The sequence below is a fragment of the Thamnophis sirtalis genome, unplaced genomic scaffold (genome assembly GCF_051295495.1).
Source record: "Thamnophis sirtalis isolate CommonGarterSnake01/CBP01778 unplaced genomic scaffold, rThaSir2_p1.2 scaffold_14, whole genome shotgun sequence".
NCBI lineage: Eukaryota > Metazoa > Chordata > Lepidosauria > Squamata > Natricidae > Thamnophis > Thamnophis sirtalis.
This window is the reverse complement of record NW_028261394.1, coordinates 11,512,378-11,533,526: the sequence shown is the minus strand read 5'-3', so window position 1 is coordinate 11,533,526 and position 21,149 is coordinate 11,512,378. Positions and strand designations below refer to the sequence as shown.

Sequence of the window (21,149 nt, the reverse complement as noted above, 5' to 3'; positions counted from 1 at the left end):
CTGGCTCCAGGTCATCCAGTTGTCTGTATGCTTAAGGCAGGATAAGAACACCCCGGCTCCCAGTTTCTAGAATGGTGTCATTAACTGGTACACCAAACTGGTGTACATACAGTATGCTTGAAGAAGAAGGAAGGAAGGAAGGAAAGAAGGAAGGAAGGAAGGAAGGAAGGAGGGAAGGAAGGAAGGGTGAGAAAGAGAGAAAGAAAGAGGGAGGGAGGGAAGAAGGAAGAAGGAAGGAAGGAAGGAAGGAAAGAAGGAAGGAAGGAAGGAAGGGTAAGAAAGAGAAAGAGAGAAAGAAAGAAGGAGGAAGGAAGGAAGAAATAAGGAAGGGCATTAGCCCTTAGACTTATATACTGGTATATAACTGGTACACCAAACTGGTGTGCATACAGTATGCTTGAGGAAGAAGAAAGAAAGAAAGAAAGAAAGAAAGAAAGAGGAAGGAAGAGAAAGAGAAAGAGTGAAAGAAAGAGGAAGGAAGGAAGGAAAATTTAGCAAAGGCAATAGCTTTAAGACCTACTTCTGATATGAAATTCTTTGTTAACCTTATTACCAAATTTGTCTTTTTGTCTATTCTAATTTCTTATTTTTATGGTTTACACGCAATCCTAAATTTTCATTTAGAAGCTATTTTAAGTACATGTTTTAACTAGTTAAGGGACTTACGGAGTACAATCTTGACTGTAAGTATGGAGGATAAGTTTTACCCTTGTAAAAAGGCATTAAAATTAAAATAAAAATCAGAGACATTTCACGAGATACATGTGTTTTAAAATGCCATACTAGATACTTTGTCCATTGTACAATTGACAATAAAATACACGCCTTTTGCACTGGTGGACATAAGCGAAACCTAAAAATATTCAGAACTCTTAAAATGCTATGTTGGGGTAACAGATTTCATCTAACGCTGTAGCAAAACTTTGAGTTGGCAAAGCATTTATTCATCTGGAGGACCATTCTGCTAACAAGCCAACAAATCTACTTTGTGCTAACAAACTTTAGCAACTTTCATCTGCAACTTGTGGCTGTCGTTTTTTTTATTTTATTTTAGATATTTAATTTAGCATTCTCCCTTTGTTGTTGTTGATGATCTTTAGGTCTTCCTCACCAAAAATGACCCAGCAACTAAGAGATCTACAGTTGGCCCATGCTCGAAAGCAGCCGGGACCATCATCCCCAAATGCCGCTAAGAGGCTTTATCGCAATCTCTCGGGAAAATTCAGAGTTAACTACATGTCATTTGATGAAGGAAACTTAGGCGGAAAAGCTGAAAAGGAGAAACAGCGAAAATCCTACCTGGTAAATAGATTTTCCTATCTGGTCTCAGTGAGTAGCTCAGTGGATTTTTAGAAGAGCTGCTTCTTCTTCCTCTTCCTCTTCCTCTTCCTCCTCTTCCTCTTCCTCCTCTTCCTCCTCCTCCTCCTCCCCTTCCTCCTCCCCCTCCCCCTCCTCCTCCTTCATAAAAGTTATTGCATTACATTCTTGATTAAATTATCTTTCCATTGATATGTAATTGTATCGTACTATTAAAAAAAGTGGTTTTATTACAGTATTTTTTCAGAGTATAATAGCAATAGCAATAGCAGTTAGACTTATATACCGCTTCATAGGGCTTTCAGCCCTCTCTAAGCAGTTTACAGAGTCAGCATATCGCCCCCACATTCTGGGTCCTCATTTCACCCACCACGGAAGGATGGAAGGCTGAGTCAACCTTGAGCCGGTGAGATTAGAACAGCCGAACTGCAGAACTGCAGTCAGCTGAAGTAGCCTGCAGTGCTGCATATAACCACTGCGCCACCTTGGCTTGCAGTGGTTAAATGCACCTCCCCCCGTAAAAGAGCGTGGAAATGTTGGTGGGCTTTATACACCGAATACAGCCATTTTTGGCCTCCCGAAGCCCCACCTCCACATCCCTTTTTTGCGAAAAATGGACCGTTTTTTTCCAAAAACAGAGGCATTTTTGCCTTCCCCCAGCCCTGTTGAAGCCTGCAGAGTACTGCTGGTACTCTTATATACTGGTGTGTCTTATAGTCTGAAAAACATGGTAGCTAGTTTTAGAAAATACCATATTTTTGGAGTATAAGACGCATCTTTTTCCCTCAAAAAGGAGGCTGAAAATCTGGGTGCGTCTTATACACTGAATACAGCATTTTTGGCCTCCTGAAACCCCACTCCCTTCACCGAAATGGCTGTGCATAGCCTTTAGGAGGCTTTCAGAGTGCTCCTGGGGGCTGGGCAGGGCAGAATTGAGTGAAAAACCAGCCATTTTTGCTCATTCCCCCCCCCAGCCCCCAGCCTTCTGAAGGCTGTACATGCCCATTTTGGGGATGAAAAATCGGCCTGTTTTCACAAAAAAAGGGCTGTTTTTGGGAGGTCTGCAGAGTGCAAAACCTTTTTTTATTCGCCTCTTCAAAATCTTGGCGCGTTTTATACTCCGGTGTATCTTATACTCCAAAAAATACGGTACACTTTTCCCAAAAGGTTTCCACAATTTTGGCCACTCCTGTAGGGTGAATTGCAAGCGAGGAAGTGACTCCGGAAGAGCTGGCTTTGGAAGAGAATGATGCCCTCTCCCTTCTCCCCATCCCTGGGAATGTAGATGTGTATGCTTAAAAAGAAGGTAAGGTTTGCCAGACGATGCTCAGATCTAACAGGATGGTGTGACTTTGTTCCACTCTACAGTTTCAAGGCAACGCTGCTCTATTTGAGGCTGTTGAGTTGCAAGATCTCGATAAGGTGCAAGAGCTGTTGAAGCAATACAGTGTGGAGGAGCTGGATCTTAATACTCCTAACAGTGAAGGTCTCCTGCCGCTAGATATCGCCATCATGACCAACAACTCGCCCATTGCCAAGACCCTCTTGTTGGCTGGAGGCAAGGAAAGTCCTCACTGTAAGTCAGAAACACTTATGATCCTTGCCCTCTTCCGCGCTCTTTCTCATAGTAACAATGGGGAATATCTGAAGCTCAGGGTTGAAATGAGGAGTCCTTGGTGCTCTCTGAGCTTGGTTGTTTTCCTGCAGATGTTTCATTACCCAAATATCATCTAGTACATCATCAATACTAGAAGGGAGAGGGGTTATTGGACAAAAATCTGCCAGAGTTTGTAGCACAAATTCCAATCCAGAAAGCACATACAGATAACTGATTCAGCTGGATTCCTTAATTTCTTTATACACATAAGAATAGATGAATAAATGTACAATACCAACAGGTGGTTCTTCCAAGTAAACACGAGGCAGGAGAGTTACAGGCAAACACAAGCAGTTAGTTTCATATCAGCAGACAAGCCCAGACAGATTGCTAGTTTACTTCTCAGAGCAGCAGACTGCTTAAGTTTCTGTTTCAATTCTCTGCACAGACTCAAGTCTGTTTAAGCTCCCATTAGCTGACTTAGTTGCTGTGCCTATTCATCGGCTGACCTTGTTCCCGTGTCTCTCCCAGTCATGGATATTTTAACAAAATCCATATGTGGTTGGAGAAGATGATACAACAACGTATTGACTTTAAATTCTTGTTCTTGTTGGGGATTCTAGCAGAAACGTATAGTAAAGAAAATGTATATTTGATTATCCGTGTAATAACTGCAGCTAGAATTGCATTTGCACAACATTGGAAAAGCGAAAAGATCCCTACGGGAGGAGAACGTGATTAAGAAAAATATGAGAATGTGCAGAAATGAACAGATTCACACTTGCAATTAAAGAAAAGGAAGAATCTGACTATTCCTTGAGAGTTGACTAGAACAGTGTTTCCCAACCTTGGTGACTTTAAGTCCTGTGGACTTCAACTCCCAGAATCCCCCAGCCAGCATAGCTGGCTGGGGGATTCTGGGAGTTGAAGTCCACAGGACTTAAAGTCACCAAGGTTGGGAAACACTGGACTAGAAGACCACTAACATTCCTTCCAACTCTGTGACCGTCTCATTCTGCATTCTGGCTGCTTGTCTTCCTTCAGATTTCTGCCTTAGAGCAGGCAGGGAAATTTTCAGCTGGTTATTTGTGAGTGAGGAAACAAGGGTCTCACAATGAGGGTCAGGGGCAGATTGCCTTTTCTTCTCTAAAAGCCTTCCTCTGAATGGGGACAGGAGGAGGCGTGACTTTGAATAAGCGCTCCGTAGCCTTCCTGTCCTGGCAGTGTGACATTGTGCCTCAAGTTCTTGTACACACACACACACACACACACACACACACACACTGAAAGAGGTTGTGCGGGATGCAACCCTTGAGACCTCTTCTTGCTGGGTGGCCCAGGGAGAGAGTACGCAGGGGCCTAGCTGTCAAGCGTAGGTAATAATGGGAGAAGAGGGAAAGGACCTCGAGGTGTGACTTTTCTTTTCTATCCTTGCCTGTCAGGCAAACGAAGAGATTCCGCGGAATAAAACACCCGTCTTGAAAAACCTCAATGGGGGCCTTTCTCCTCTTGTTCGTGAAGGTTGAGCAAGGGGGCAGGTACCTCACACAGACTGGTTGCAAGGACGTTAGTCGTGGGCCATTTAGCACTTTTCCGATACCCGACTGCTAAAAAAAAAAAAAAAAGGCAATAAAAACCAAGGCTAGCCACCTCTCGTGTGACGGGACATGTGTTCCTACCTTGATACGCTTCGGCCAATGCCCAATTGAGGTTCCACATGCTGATGTTGGCAAACCTCAATACACGGAGGCTAAGGCCCCGTCAGCCGGAGCGGATTGGAATGTGGGCCCTGCGTGCAGCTATAGATGTTCTGACCGAGGCTTCCCAAGAGCATGAAGCAAACTTTTTGTCCCGACAAAAACCCCTTTTATTAATTTCCTGTGAATTCTGCTCATTCACTTCCAGCAAAGTCTTTCGAGGGAGGATTTACAGTCACAGACCTTATCTGGCTTGGAGAGCTGCTAGGCCCATATCTGCAAAACTCGACAAGGAGTCTCGGGGAGTCACGAACCAATTAAGCGAACTAATGGTCTCCTGCAAACTCCACTCCCCTTTTGCTCCTCTTTTATTTCCTCTGGGAGGGGCCATTCATCATCCACCTGTGGCCTTTACTTCCCCAAGTCGACCCCTGTTCTTTAGCTGACTTTCGTCTGGAAACTCTGCACATGCACACACAGGGAACAGGCTCCAGCTGTTCCTCTGCCTCACTGATGTCTGACTCTGAAGGCAGCTGATAACTGGCAGATGGCCCTGGTCCCCTCTCTGCCTCCGACACGGATCCTCATGAGAGCCTTCCCCAGACTCCAGGACTGGTCCATGTTCCTCCCCAACCTCTGACTGCTCTTTAAAAGGCCAGATCCTGAAGAGGAAACTCAAATATGAGTTTCATCTCATTCATGCTGGGAAGGATTGAAGGCAAAAGAAGAAGGGGAGGACAGAGAAGGAGGTGGCTGGATGAAGTCACCGAACCAGTAGGCATGAGCTTAAATGAACTCCAGAGGATGATAGAGGACAAGAAGGCCTGGAGGAACGTTGTCCATGGGGTCGCGATGGGTTGGACACGAATTCGCAACTAACAACAACAACAAAAGCAAGGTTTCTCAACCTTGCCCATTTTAAGATGTGTGGACTTCAGTTTCCAGAATTCCCCAGCTAGCTGTGTTGGCCAAAGTTGCGAAACCCTGGTCTAAAGCCATAAGAGAATCCTTTCCGATATGTAGAGAGGATCCTTCTTTCTCCCCCTGCCCTTTAATATTTTCGTCCTCTTTTTTTTCTCTTTCTCCCAAGTCGTAAGCCTGGAGAGTCGGTCTTTGCACCTGGCAACCCTGGTTCGGGAAGCCGAACAGCGGGTGAATGACCTCAGCGCGCAGGTGGTAAACGAGGTGCCCAACGCGGAAAGTTCCGAGAAAGAGAAACAGCTGAAGGCCTGGGAATGGCGATATCGGCTATACAAGCGCATGAACGCCGGGTTTGAGCACGCACGTGAGTCTCTGGGGAAAACAGGGCCCTCTACGCCGCCATGCCGAAAGATCGGGAATTTTGATCTATTGGAATACTGGAAGAAATATGCAATCCCTGTATAAGAGAGATGGGACGTTAAGATGGGAGGTGTATACTTGATAAACAAACAAATAAACTTACCTATCTACAAGGAGCCATGGTGACCTGAAGAATCCCTGGTGGCACAATGGTTAGAAAGCAGTACTCCAGGCTACTTCTGCACACAGGTCTGTGGGATAAGATCATGAACTTTCAACTGGGTGGAATCCCAGGAAGTTTTCACAATTGGGATTTACCACAGATGTGCCAACATGTCTGACTTATTAAATTGGAACTTTAAGGATAGCTCTGCCTTGGACTCTGATTTAATTCTGCATGATATTTGGAACGCTGACATTATCCCAATTCTGAAAACTTCCTGGGATTCCACCCAGTTGAAAGTTCATGATCTTATCCCCACACCCATAAATCCATCACATGATCCAATCTTCTTTGGCCACGCTGGCATCTCCACCCAGCTGGTTCCGGTCAGGTGCAGAGGTGCGGAGACAAATGACCTTGGGCTTCTAGAAAGGAATGACAACAACACATTCCACAATTCTACTCCTTTCTATTCCCCCCTCCCAATTACTACACTAATGAAACAGCATAGTGAAATAATAGAAAGTGTGGCAGGCCAAAGATCCTAAAAGCAACATAACTACAGGCCTGACATTAAGTTTTGTTAAAACTGCAGATGTGCGCGGACCAGGTGTCAGGTGTGGACAGGCGGGCGCAAAGCACGCAATCACCGAACTGGTTGTTAAACTGGCAGGATCCCACCACTGATGCCATGATCTTGGGAGACACTGCAACCATCACAAGCACATGGCAATTCACATGGCAATTTCCAAGTGCCAAATTCTTGATCACATGCCCATGGGGATGCTATGATGAGTGTAAGAACTGGTTGTAAGTTGCTATTTTCAGGGCCGTTGTAACGTCAAAACAATGGTTGTAAGTCAAGGACCACTTGAATCTCTTATCAAGCTTATCTTCCTCTCCACAGTTTCCTTTACAAAATTTTTGTTTCATTTTGTCTGTGAGTAACAGCCAGGCTCTTAAATTTGCCATTGATTAAAGCAATGTTCCTTGGGTACAGCTGGGCCTATTTTCCTGATATCTGTGCTGTATTCTTCCGCCCCACTGCAGGAGTCCCAGATCCACCTACAAACGTACACCTTTCCGTGGCCAGCAGCACCTCTGTCGAAGTGTCATTTCAGGAACCTTTAAGCGTCAATTCAGCGATTGTCACCAAATACAAAGGTAAGCTTCCGGGTGTTTCATCAACAGCAACAACTTGAAATCTCCTGGCGATGCATCATGTTTAATGCAGCACTAGAATTCACCGTCTCCTAGTGATTGGCCCAAAGTCACCCAGCCTGCTTTTCATGCCTTGGGTGGGACTAGAATTCACTGTCTCCTAGTGATTGTCCCAAAGTCACCCAGTTGGCTTTCATGCCTAAGGCAGGACTAGAACTCACCGTCTCCGAGTGATTGGCCCAAAGTCACCCAGTTGGCTTTCACGCCTAAGGTGGGACTAGAACTCACTGTCTCCTAGCGATTGGCCCAAAGTCACCCAGTTGGCTTTCATGCCTAAGGCAGGACTAGAACTCATCGTCTCCGAGTGATTGGCCCAAAGTCACCCAGTTGGCTTTCACGCCTAAGGCAGGACTAGAACTCACCATCTCCTAGCAATTGGCCCAAAGTCACCCAGTTGGCTTTCATGCCTAAGGCAGCACTAGAACTCACCGTCTCCTAGTAATTGGCCCAAAGTCACCCATCTGGCTTTCCTGCTTAGGGCAGGACTAGAAGTCACAGTCTCCTGGTGATCAGTGTAAAGTCACCTAGCCAGCTTTCATGTCTAAGATAGGACTAGAACGCCCCGTCTCCCGGTTTCTAGCCCGGTCCCAAACCGCTAGATCAAACCGGCTTTCTTAATTACTGACCAAGTAAGGGTTGGTTTCTTCTTGTCATTGCAGTTGAGTGGAGCTGCTCACCCACTTTTTCCCCACCGCTGGGCGAAATGGTGATTGACAAGCTGAAAAAACTCCAGATCTCCATCCACGGCCTTGTCTCGGTGAGTGTGTGTCCCTTTGCGGGTGTGTGGAACCTTCAGGCTACTTCAGGGCTTGACCCCAAACGACCCCAACCTTTTCTCACTCCAAAGGCGCTTAAGACAGTGTTTCTCAACCTTAGCAACTTGAAGATGTCTGGACTTCAACTCCCAGAATTCCCCAGCCAGCGAATGCTGGCTGGGGAATTCTGAGAGTTGAAGTCCGGACATCTTCAAGTTGCCAAGGTTGAGAAACACTGCGCTAAGATCTTTCCACCCTGACCTTCTGCCCACCCAAACAGCAGGCAGGCCAAAGATTTCCCAAATGTTTTCAGTCGGTTTTGGGTTAAAAACGACGCACCCATTTGAAGGACGGGTATATTTTCATACACACCTCTTGCAATGGGAGTGTAGTTACTGGCACCAAAGGTGCCCATTTTCAGATCTGATACAAAATTGCGGTGGCCATTTATATAATTTGCAAGGCTACAAGGAGATGAATTGTGCTCTTTGTTACATTCTAGACTTGAAATACCAGGTTGTGTTATCATGCCATGTCAGGTAAGTGCTTCGTTAGAATAGCAGAGTTGGAAGGGGCCTTGGAGGTCTTCTAGTCCAACCCCCTGCTTAGGCAGGAAACCCTACACCACTTCAGACAAACGGTTATCCAAGATGTTATTAAAAACTTCCAGTGTTGGAGCATTAAAAACTTAAAGGCAAGTTGTTCCACTGATTAAGTTGTTCTAACTGTCAGGAAATTTCTCCTTAGTTCTAAGTTGCTTCTCTCCTTGATTAGTTCCCACCCATTGCTTCTTGTCCTACCTTCAGGTGCTTTGGTGAATAGCATGACTCCCTCTTCCTTGTGGCAACGGAAAAAATAATAGTAAGTTGGGATAGAAATAAAGTGTGAGGACCAGTCATAAATCACCTTTTTTCCAGTGCTATTGTAACATCAAACAGTCGTGAATCGAGGACTCCCTTAGAACAGCTGCTAATAGAATAGAATATAACAACAGAGTTGGAAGGAACCTTAGAGGTTTTCTAGTCCAACCCCCTGGTTAGGCAAGAAACCCTATACCACTTCAGACAAATGGTTATACAATCTCTTCTTAAAAACTTCCAGTGTGGGGGCATTCACAAGTTCTGGAGGCAAGTTGTTCCACTGGTTAATTGTTCACACTGTCAGGAAATTTCTCCTTAGTCCTAAGTTGCTTCTCTCCTTGATTAGTTTCCACCCATTGCTTCTTGTCCTGTCCTCAGTTGCCTTGGAGAATAGCTTGACTCCCTCTTCTTTGTGGCAGCCCCTGAGATATTGGAAGACGGCTATCATGTCTCCCCTAGTCCTTCTTTTCATTAAACTAGACATACCCATTTCCAGCAACCGTTCTTCATATATTTTATTGTCCAGCCCAATCTCTTCTTAAAAACCTTCAGTACTGGAGCACCCATGGCTTCTGGAGGCAAGTTGTTCCACTGATTAATTGTTTTAACTGTCAGGAAATTTCTCCTTCTAGTTGGGTTCATGCCTTGATTAGTTTCCACCCATTGCTTCTTGTTCTGCTCTCAGGTGCTTTGGAGAATAGCATGACTCCCTCTTCCTTGTAGCAACCCCTGAGATATTGGAACACTGTTATCCTGTCTCCCCTGGTCCTTCTTTTCAATAAACTAGATATACCCAATTCCAGCAAGCATTTTTTGTATGTTTTAGCCTCCAGTCCCCTAATCATCTCAGGACTGCATTATTTATAAATAGATAAATAAATAATAAATAAATAAATAAATCATCTCAAGTGCGTTGACATTGCAACTTATGACGGAGATGTAAATGATGCTAAACATTTTCCTCACTGCAGTAAATGTGCAGTATATCTCCCAAAACTCCTTCCCTTTCAGGGGAAACGTCCTGCAGACAGGTAGTCCTCAAGTTACAACAGTTCACTTAGTGACCGAAGTTACAACAGCACTGAAAAAGTGACTTGCCACACTGAAAAAAAGTGAATTATGACACTCACAATTCGTGCAGCATCTTCACGATCAAAATTCAGACGCTGGGCAACTGACTCAAGTTTACGACAGTTGCAGTGTCCCGGGGTAATGTAGATCCCCTTTCGCGACCTTCCGATAACAAAGTCCTCGGGGAAACCAGATTTACTAACTTAACAACTGTGGTGATTCACTTAACAAGCTGAAGCAAGAAAGGTGGCAAAATGAGGCAAAACTCATTTATTTAATTATTTGGAAATTTTATATTGCTGCCTACTTACAAACGGTGACTCAAGGCGGGGTCCCTTAAGAAATGTTTCACTTAGCAACAAAAAGTTTGGACTCACTCAATCACGGTCATAAGTCAAGGATTGTTCTGAGCGAGGCTTCCCGAGAGCAGGAAGCAAACTCCTTGTCCTGACAAAAAACCCTTTTATTAATTGACTTAATTCTGTTCATTCACATCCAGCAAAGTCTTTCAAGGGAGGATTTACAATCACAAACCTTCTCTGGCTTGGAAAGCTGCCAGGCCGATATCTGCAGAACTTGGCCAGGAGTCTCGGAGAGTCAAGAACCAATTAAGCGAACTGATTGTCTCCTGCAAACTCCACTCCCCTTTCGCTCTTCTTTTATTTCCTCTGGGAGGGGCCATTCATCATCCACCTGTGGCTTTACTCCTAAGTCAACCCCTGTTCTTTAGCCGTTCTCTTCGTCTGGCAGCTCTGCGCATGCGCACACTGGGAATAGGCTCCATCTGCCTCACTGATGTCTGACTCTGGAGGCAGCTGATAACTAGCATACGGCCATGGCCCCCTCTCTGCCTCTGACACAGAGCCCTTATCAGAGCCTTCCTCAGACTCCAGGACTGGCCCAGGTTCCTTCCCAACCTCCTCACTGTTGGAATCTGCTGCCAGCCCCACTGGTGGGCCACAACAAGGATTACCTGTATTTTATCAGCCTTCCCGAAGCCTCAATGCTTTCTAGCATCCCTGGGTTCAGTTTCAGTGAGCAGGAGAGAGGGCGGGGGGGGGGGAGAGAAAAAGAGAATAAACCTAGAGCTGAATTAAAACTATTTGTGTTCGTGCCCGACTGCCTTTTAAGCCACAGTTTGCCATGACAGTTGAAAACATGACAGTGTCATGTTGTCTGATGTGATGACGTCACTCAGCCGCATGACAAAACCGTGTCAACCCTCGAGAGTCAATGGGGAAGCCCGGTTCACTTAAGGACCATGTTACAAACATAACAATGGCAATGATTCACTTAACAAGTGTGGCCAGAAAGATTGTAAAATGGAGCAAAACACGCTTAGCTAATGTCTCGCTCAGCAGCATGAATTTTGGGCTCCGTGATGGTCGTATGTAGAGGACGACCTGTATATTAAAGCAGCCTTTGGACTTGTAAACAGGGTAAATAGTTTCCTGTTTGCTCGTTGAGAATGTAATTAAAATTAAAGATTCCCCTCGAACATCTGTACTACTCGTTCCCGACGGTGCTCATCTCCGTTTCAAAGCCGAAGAGCCAGCGCTGTCTGAAGACGTCTCCGTGGTCATGTGGCCACCATGACTAAACGCCGAAGGAGCAGGGAATGCTGTTCCCTTCCCACCAAAGGTGGTTCCTATTTTTCTACTTGCATTTTTTACATGCTTTCGAACTGCTAGCTTGGCAGAAGCTGGGACAAGTAACGGGAGCTCACTCTGTTACGCGGCGCTAGGGATTCGAACCGCCGAACTGCCGACCTTTCTTAGCGACAAGCTCAGCGTCTTAGCCCCTGAGCCACCACGTCCCTATTGAGAACGAAATCGCGATGTGCTTTATAACGTATTTACCATACGTTAAATAAATAGGTAAATGGAAAATGGTCTCCTTTCCATCTGCCCTCCATGTATATCCGCTCTCGTCCAGCCTTTTCCACCAGCTCCAGAGCTAATTGGAAAGCAGAATCTCTGGCTCCAGTCCTGTCTTTGGGGCAATGGAATCCTAGGCCGGCTGAGCCCTCCCCCCTCCCATTTCCCTCCCCCCTTTCTTATCTCTCTGGGAACGGCCAGGACTCCTCGCACAGTTGTCCCCTCTCATTGTTGTGGTGGATGGCTTCCAAGGGGAAAACAGGAGCCAGCCTGGCTGCTGAGCACACAACATGGGAGCAAAAGGAAGGATGAGGCCAGGGGATGCAGCCCGGACTTCAAGATCGCGCAACAGCCAAACCAGCCTCGAAGCTTAAATTTGGCACATGCTGTCCACTGGGAAAGCATTGGTCTCCAGGGAACAAAACAGATCGATCCGCTGGCTTCTTTCAGCCGGCAGCCGTTCGACCCAGAAGCGAAGTTTATTTGACTGACACCCTGCCTTTCTGCTCCGACAGGGATCGATGGATTTGACATCCAAACCAGAGCAATAGCTCTGCCCGTGGGGAAAAAAAACGAACTCTGGGAATGAAAAGTGGGAATGGTGGCTGATCCAGCTTTTGCCAACTGTCATCCCAAGCCGCTTCTAACAGTTGGCAAAAGTGGGATCAGCCAATTTTCATTCCCAGAGTTCTTTTTTTTTTTTGGATGTCAAATCTATCGATCCAAATATGATGTCAGAGCAGAAAGGCAGGGTGTCAATCAAATAAGGCACGGAGGTCACACAGCCAGGCCGAGAGTTCAAGCTCCCTTTTAATGCTCCCAAGTTTTCCCCCACCCCCATGCTCCCACGTTCTTGGCAAGTCCCAGAGCAAAGTGTGCGCGCACAGAGAGAGACAGCAGCCTCTGGCTGGGCCCAGTCCAGCAAAAAAAATGAAGAGGGAAAGGAATCCATGAACCTAGGAACAAACAAGGACTCCATAAAGTAGAGAACAAGGTACTGAGTCCATGAATTCAGGAAGAAGCAAGCAATCCTGCAAACTCCAAATGTCTCTATTGGCACACCAAACTCTACCCATTCAGCGTTTGTTCCTGATAAACGCCCCTTCCCATAGCATCCCCTTAAATCTCAGTCCCCCAGGTGTGCCTTGTGAAGAGGGGCGGAGTTTCCTGGTCAGCCTGCGCTGTTCCCACCTTCTCTCCACTCTCCGTGCTCAGGGATCAGGAGCGGGTCATCCTTGCTCACCGCCTGAGCTCCATCGCTCCTCATGTTCACTCCTTGTCCTCTCTCAGCCATCCTGCGCCCCCCCCCTCCACCCCATTCCTCCCTGCTTACAAGTTGTCCCAATCCCGAGGGGCCCTGGGCTGAGCTGTCTCGGGTTGCCCCTCCCCACATTCCTGCAAAGCCAATGAAGCCGCCCTGTCAATTATTTATTTATTTGTTTGTTTGTTTGTTTTTTGTTTGTTTGTTTATTTATTTGACTTATATACTGCTTCATAGGGCTTTCAGCCCTCTCTAAGCGGTTTGCAGATTTTTAGCAAATTGAGTCAGCAAATTGCCCCCACAGTCTGGGTCCTCATTTCACCCACCTCGGAAGGATGGAAGGCTGAGTCAACCTTGAGCCGATGAGATTTGAATCGCTGAACTGCAGATAACAGTCAGCTGAAGTGGCCTGAACAGGTAGTCCTCGACTTACGACCTTGATTGAGCCCAAAATTTCTGTTGTGAAGAGAGAGATTTCTTTTTTTTAATACGTTTTTTATTTTTTATTTAATTTTCATACAAATAGCCACAAGTATACCCTTACATCATAACCAACACTATTTTGTATTATTCAGTATTATGTTAATTTGTCTTACCATCAACCCCCAAAGACTATCATTTGCTGTTCTGTTTTGCATCCACCATATTTATGCCTTATCCATCGCTTTCTTGCCTCTTCTCCCTTTCTCCTCCCTACCTCCCTTCTTCCTTCTCTACTTCCCCTTCCTCTCTCCTTCTCCTCTCTCCTCTTCCCATTCCTTCCTTTGCTTCTCCTCTCCCTTCTCCCTTCTCCTCTAAGAGCCAAGGTGGCGCAGTGGTTAAATGCAGCACTGCAGGCTACTGCTAGATCAGCAGGTCAGCGGTTCAAATCTCACCGGCTCAGGGTTGACTCAGCCTTCCATCCTTCCGAGGTGGGTAAAATGAGGACCCAGATTGTTGGGGGCAATATGCTGACTCTCTGTAAACCGCTTAGAGAGGCCTGAAAGGCCTATGAAGCGGTATATAAGTCTACTGCTATTGCTATATATTGCTCCCCCCCTTACCCACTCTCCTAACCCCTCTCTTCCTCCTCTTGTCTCCCTTCTCTCTTCCACTCTCTTCATCTCATTTACATGGTATATTTCAGCATCTGAGCGAGCTCCCTTTAATGTTGATGGTGTTAGTCATTTCATTTCAGTAGACATCCTTCATATTAATAATTTTAACATATATCCTCACTTTCTTAAGTGAGTTCCCCCCACCATTTTACAACCTTTCTTGCTTGTTAAAGTGATAGAACAAGTGAGATATCTTCCACTTCTCCTTTACCACATATACAAACCGGTTCTGCAATTGGTGTTCTCTTATAACTGCCATTACACTGACTATACAGAGCTTGTAGGTCTGCACGAGGGGTGGGTTCCTGCCAGTTCTAACCTCTTCTATAGAAGAGGTTCCACAAATCTACAGTGCCGTTTAGAACCGGTTCCAGCTCCCTCCCCCCGCCTGTCCGCACATCATCAAGATGAAAAGCGAGAGGAGGAATTCTGGGAGTTGAAGTCCACAAGTCCTAGAGCTGTCGAGTTTGAACACCCCTGGGGGCTTTTTTTCTAAAGGGTTAGGGGTGCCAGGGTCTTGTAACTTGACAGCTTTAAGACTTGCACACTTCAATGCCACAGTTCCTGAGCCAACATGACTGGAGGAGGAATTCTGGGAGTTGAAGTCCACAAGTCTTAAAGCTGTCAAGTTTGAACACCGCTGGGGGGGGGGTTCTAAAGGGTTAGGGGTGCAAGGGTCTTGTAACTTGACAGCTTTAAGACTTGCACACTTCAATGCCAGAGTTCCTGAGCCAACATGACTGGAGGAGGAATTCTGGGAGTTGAAGTCCACAAGTCTTAAAGCTGTCAAGTTTGAACACCGCTGGGGGGGGGGGGGTTCTAAAGGGTTAGGGGTGCAAGGGTCTTGTAACTTGACAGCTTTAAGACTTGCACGCTTCAAATGCCAGAGTTTCTGAGCCAACATTTTGGTTGCTAAGCAAGAGCATTATTAAGTGAGTTTCACAACATTTTACAAGTTGGCCACACCCACCCAGTCACATGGATGGCACCACTCCCACCTGGTCACATGGATGGCAAGCCACTCACACCCAGTCACGTGGCCAGCAAGCCACTCCCACAAAGCAAGCCACACCTACAGAAGAGGTTCTAAAAAAATTTGAAACCCACCACTTGTCTGCACATATTCTCCCCTTATTAGAAAGATTGCCAGGGAGTGCAGGCAATTTTTATCTAGGCTTTCTCCTCCAGGAGACAAACCCGGCTACAACATATGCAGTGGCAAAGTTCTGTGCGGCTGCAATGTCCACAAGAAAAAAATTGGTTACAGAAGTGTTGTGGCCCAGCAGGAGCCGTTGGAATTGCCACCAGACTCCGACAGCGAGGGGCCCTATGAGTCGGCCCTGGAGGATGTGGAGGACCCTGGACAGGGTTCCGAGCAGGGTACAGAGAGATTGGTTGGCCACCAGGTGGCGCCTGAGCCTTGGATCAGTGGGGAGGAGACAAGGGAAAGTGATCCAGAAACCAACAGTGAGTTGTTCCTGGATGCACGCTGTCGAAGAGCTACTCGGCGTCAAGAACAACTACGTAATTACAGGAGGTAATTACGCTCAGCTGATGGTCATTAGGCTTCTCTCCAGACTATAAAACAGACTGCTTGTGTCATGCCCTTCTTGCAGAAGTCAACACTTTGACTAAAGAGAAACAAACTTGGCAGGCTGGATTGCTGCCAGAGTTTGTCTGAATTGCTGCCAAGGTTTGTCGGCCTTGCTGCCAAGGTCCTTATCTGTTTGTTTACTTGGCTTTCAGCCACCGAGAGTCTGGTCTTGTTATTAAAGGACATTCTCATTAAGCGTGTCTCGGCTTTCATTACTGGATGGAGGAGGGGGTCAGAACACAGAAGTATAGTTGTCATCTTGTACCAATTATTTGGACATATCCCTAACAATTTCTGGACCATTGTATTTACTCGTATACTTACTGGCTTTGTAACCAGGTGAACCAGGGAGTGACCCGAACAATTGAGAACATGTACATTATTATCCACTTTTAACGTCAATACTTTTTAATTATATCTTAATGTCAGTACTTTTGAACATATCGTAAAAAGTAAGGTGTATTGCTGGTCTTCGGCCGTAATAAAGATTTATACTTGTACTGCTTGTTAAAGTGAATCACTGCAGTTGATAAGTCAGTAACCCGGTTGTTAAGTGAATCCGGATTCCTCATTGAGTTTGCTCCTCAGAAGGTTGCAAAAGGGGTTTGGGTGATCTTGGGACCCTGGCCAGCGTCATAAATATGAACGGCTGAATTTTGAACACGTGATTCTGGGGATGCTGCAAAGGTCGTAAGTGTGGAAAACGGTCATAAGTCACTTTTTTCAGTACAGTGGTCACTTTGAATGGTCACTATATGAACTGTTGAAAGTCAAGGACTCCCTTGAGTATATATTGTGTAGTTGTTGAGCTTTAAGCTAGCCTCTGGGTTCAGGTGTCTTTTTTTTTTCTTCACAGGGTACACCTTACTATGTCCAGGTATCTGCCTACAACATGAAGGGCTGGGGAGCCCCACAGACATCCATACCCCCCTATGCCATCCCCTCGAGTAAGTATGACGAACGGAAGCATTGTCCCCAAAGGGCTTTTCTCAAGAGACAGCTGGATTTTCTGGTTTTTCTTTTGAAGACGTTTCACTTCTCATCCAAGAAGCTTCTTCAGCTCTGATAGGAATAGTGGGGAATGGAAGGATTTATATCCCTTGCAGACAGAGCTGATCATTTGCATCCTTTTAGAGGGTCATTGAGGCCACTTGGAGTTTTACCTGTGTCCTCAAGGTCACCTGAGTGGTGCAAATAATTCCTGTAGTCTACAATTTTTCCTCTGGAAATCCATTCCTACTCCCACACCATCCCAAGGGTCTTCATCCCAAATTGTATAGCTCAAAAGTCTGTAGAGATTCTCCGTCATCCAGGTCATGGTTATCCCAAAGGTGCTTTTTCAGGAGGCAACTGGACTTCCTTGTTTTTTTTTTCTTTTGAACACATTTCGCTTCTCATCCAAGAAGCTTCTTCAGCTCTGACTGGATGGTGGAGTGTTCTGACACCCCCTCCCCCATACACCAAGGCACTCCAAGACAAGATTACTGCCAGACAATTTATTCACAGTAAATTAACACACCAACAGGACTTTGGCAGCAATCCAGACTTCCAAGATAAGAAATACACACGAGAGCTTCTCCAGCGTTGGTATATTAGTTGAATCCTGCAAACAGCCTCCTCCCAAAGTCTCTCCTTATATACTCTTTTGGGAGGAGTCTAATTACAACCACCTGGGTCCAATTATCTTCTGTATCTGCGTAGTTGCTCTTGGCGCTTATCTGCCCACCTTTGCCCAGCGTCTGGGACCAACTCTCTTAGTTCCTCCCCACTGTTCCAGGGCCTGACCTCAGGGACCAACTCCCTTTGGCTTTCACCGCTGCTCCGCGCCTCCTGGTGGCCAACCAGCCTCTCTGGTCCCTGCTCAGAGTCTGAACCCTGTCCAGGGTCGTCCACATCTTCCAGAGCCGACTCATGGGCCCCTCGCTGTCAGAGTCTATTTGCAACTCCAACGGCTCCTGCTGGGCCACAACAGTGGGGAATGGAAGGATTTATGCTCCTTGCAGACAGCTAGTCTTTTGCACCCTTTTAGACAGTCGTTGAGGCCACTTGGAGGCTTATCTGTGTCTTCAAGAGAAACATCTTCAAAGAAAAATCAGAAAGCCCAGTTGCCTCTTGAAAAAGCACCTTTGGGAGAACCGTGACCTGAACAGATTTTCATCAATGGCTGTTTATGATCCAAACCATGGAATAACAATTCAGAATAAAATTTGGATGCTTAGTTAACCAGATTTTTAAATACAGGTAGTCCTCGAGTTATAACTACAAATGAGCCCAAAATTTATGTTGCTAAGTGAAACATTTGTTACGTGAATTTGCCCCATTTTATGACTTTTCTTACCAAAGTGGGAATCATTGCGTTTGTTAAGTGAGTAACACGGTGACTAAGTGAATCTGGACTTCCTATTGATTTTCATGACTCCCGGAAATTGCTACCCTCGTAAATATGAACCAGGTGCCAAGCATGTGAATTTTGATCATGTAACCTGGGGATGCTGCACTGGTTGTGAGTGCGAAAAATGGTCAAAAGTCATTGTTTTCCGTGCCGTGAACGGACACGGAACTGTTGTAAGTTGAGGATTACCTATACATAATAGCTGATCAGTATGTATGTGTCAGAGGGTCACAGTGCCTGAGTGGCTAAGACACTGAGCTTGTCGATCAGAAAGGTCAGTAAGTCGGCGGTTCAAATCCCTAACACTGTGTAATAGAGTGAGCTCCCGTGACTTGTCCCAGCTTCTGCCAACCTAGCAGTTCGAAAGCACGTAAGAAATGCAAGTAGAAAAATAGGGACCACCTTTGGTGGGAAGGTAACAGCGCTCCGTGCCCCTTCGGCGTTTAGTCATGCCGACCACATGACTACAGAGACGTCTTTGGACAGCGCTGGCTCTTCGGCTTTGAAACGGAGATGAGTACCGCCCCCTAGAGTCGGGAATGACGAGGGGAGCCTTTACCTTTAATTACATTCTCGATGAGCAAACAGGAAATATTTACCCTGTTTACAAGTCAAAGGCTGTTTTTATATACAGGTCGTCCTCTAAGTACGACCATCATGGAACCCAAAATTCATGCTGCTGAGCGAGACATTTGTTAAGCGTGTTTTGCTCCATTTTACAACCTTTCTGGCCACAGTTGTTAAGTGAATCATTGCCATTGTTATGTTTGTAACCCAGTCCTTAAGTGAACCGGGCTTCCCCATTGACTCTCGAGGGTTGACACGGTTTTGTCATGCGGCTGAGTGACGTCATCACATCAGACAACATGACATTGTCATGCTTTCAACCGTCATGGCAAACTGTGGCTTAAAAGGGAGTCTCGCACGAACACAAATAGTTTTAATTCAGCTCTAGGTTTATTCTCTTTTTATCCCCCCCACCCCCGACATCTTCAGGCAGCGCTGGCTCTACGGCTTTGAAACAGAGATGAGCACCGCCCCCTAGAGTCGGGAACGACTAGCACACATGTGAGAGGGGAACCTCTTCCTTTTATGTTTGTGTGGTGACGCTGAGGTTTAACCCATTTTCCCATCCGTGCTCTTCAAACCTGGGTCTGCTCTAGATCTCGACTCCTTCCAGGGTGAAAGGGCAATGGCTTTAAGAAAACGCCACCAAAACCACAGTTTGAATTAAATCCGTCTGATAGATTGGGCCCTCCAGATTCAGCTCCCTTATTATTGTAAGCAACTGTTGGACACAGCCAAGATTAGCGATGAATTATTTCTGACTTTCATATATATATATATATATTTTTTAAAAACTCCTCTAATTTTTTTTTTTTAAGCAAAAGAATTCAATGTCTGCTCCATAAAAATTCAGGGCACCTCCTCGGGTGTTTTTAAAATACCTAAAAATAGCACTCGGCTTCAGCCAAAATTAATGGGGCTGAACTTTCTGTGGAAAACTATGGCACGGAGTGTGTGTGTGTTAACCAAAGAATGTAAAGCTAGTGTAACTCACACATTTGCCCATGCTGTTCAGTAGATGGGCCACCTCATCATTAAGAAGTACAAGGAGGAGGCCTTATAGGGGTGACTTGTCTAGCTCAGGGGTCTCAAACTCAAGACCCCCAGGGGCCACATCTGGCATACGGGGTGCTTAGATCTGGCCCACGGGGCTGTTTTGGAAACAATGAAGGACTAGCCCTCTGCCAGGGAAAACGGAGTTCTGTTTTTGCTGGCAGAGGGTTGCAGGAGGCCGTAGCAGCTGAAAACGGAGTTTGGGAGCTTGTTTTCGCTGGCAGAGCGCTCGGGTAATCACAGGTGCCCCCCGACATGAGTGACATCGAGCTGGCCACACCCACCAGGGGTGGGTTCTGGCTTCTGCTACCGCCGGTTCTCTCAGGGCGTGTGCGTGCTTAATGCACGCTATGCACGCATTCGCAATAGTAAAAAAAAAATGCTTCCACACATGCGCAGAAGGAAAAAACAAGATAGCGGGGCCTACGGTGGCGGCGATAGAACTAGTTTGTGGGCGTGGCAGACCGAGTTACTACCTACTCGGCCGAACTGGTCTGAACCGGTAGGATCCCACCTCTGACGCCCACCCCAGCCACGCCCCAAATGGCAAAAGAGATGACCTTGCTTATTTATAGGGATTTGATGGTGACACCATCCTTGCAAATTATTATTCCCATCAACGGTTACTTCTGTTGGGTTATTGTGTCTGTATTGACCAAGTGGAATTGCATTATCTACAAACTACAGTAAAGCCCACTACCAGTAGAGGAGAATATCTGTACCTCAGGGTTGAACTGTGGGGTCCTTGGTACTCTCTGAGCTTGGAAGTTTTCTTGGAGACGTTTCATAACCAAACTAGGTTATGCAAGCACGGATAATGCACTCTTGCCGCTCACCTGTTTCCTCCTATGCCCACTCCAGATTGGAGAGAATACGACGGGAGGGCCCCACGTCAGAGAGGGCAAGCCGAAGCGCTGGACCACCTCCTCAACCAGGTGAAGATGGTGCACCAACACTGCGTGTGTCACGGTGAGTCCCGTCGCGTGTCAATTTGGGGATCCGGCGGAGGAAAGTATTCCAAGTATATGTTGGACGTTGCAACTGGCTTCAGCGTGCGGATGCCGAACGTGGCTAGTCGATGCCAATCCAAGCAAATAACTTTTCATGTAATTGAATTCAGCTCTGTTGTTATTCTCCCTGGGCTGCTTGTAAACACCAGGGAGTCTCTAGGGAGAGCCATGCAATAGGTAGCAGAGGGAAGGAAATGAGTTGGTAGAGGGAGAAGGAAAACAACCATCAAATCCATTCAGGCACAAAAAACTAAACTTGAGTTTAGAAACTGTTTGTGAGGCTCGGGTTCCTTGCAGAGAGGAAGCCATTTCTCCTTTCAGCAGTCTATTGAATTG

At 46.2% G+C, this 21,149-nt stretch overlaps 1 protein-coding gene across 1 annotated transcript in view; it reads left to right on the top strand.

The window, feature by feature from the left end:
* LOC106546823 (ankyrin repeat and fibronectin type-III domain-containing protein 1) overlaps nucleotides 1–21,149 on the top strand; it is a 355,948-nt gene that overhangs the window by 306,070 nt on the left and 28,729 nt on the right. Inside the window, exons 6-12 of the mRNA XM_087728683.1 lie at nucleotides 1,101–1,302; nucleotides 2,686–2,893; nucleotides 5,702–5,896; nucleotides 7,106–7,219; nucleotides 7,936–8,033; nucleotides 16,648–16,738; nucleotides 20,665–20,772. Of these exons, the coding sequence (XP_087584809.1) occupies nucleotides 1,101–1,302; nucleotides 2,686–2,893; nucleotides 5,702–5,896; nucleotides 7,106–7,219; nucleotides 7,936–8,033; nucleotides 16,648–16,738; nucleotides 20,665–20,772 (1,016 nt within the window). The remainder of the gene's footprint in view (nucleotides 1–1,100; nucleotides 1,303–2,685; nucleotides 2,894–5,701; nucleotides 5,897–7,105; nucleotides 7,220–7,935; nucleotides 8,034–16,647; nucleotides 16,739–20,664; nucleotides 20,773–21,149) is intronic.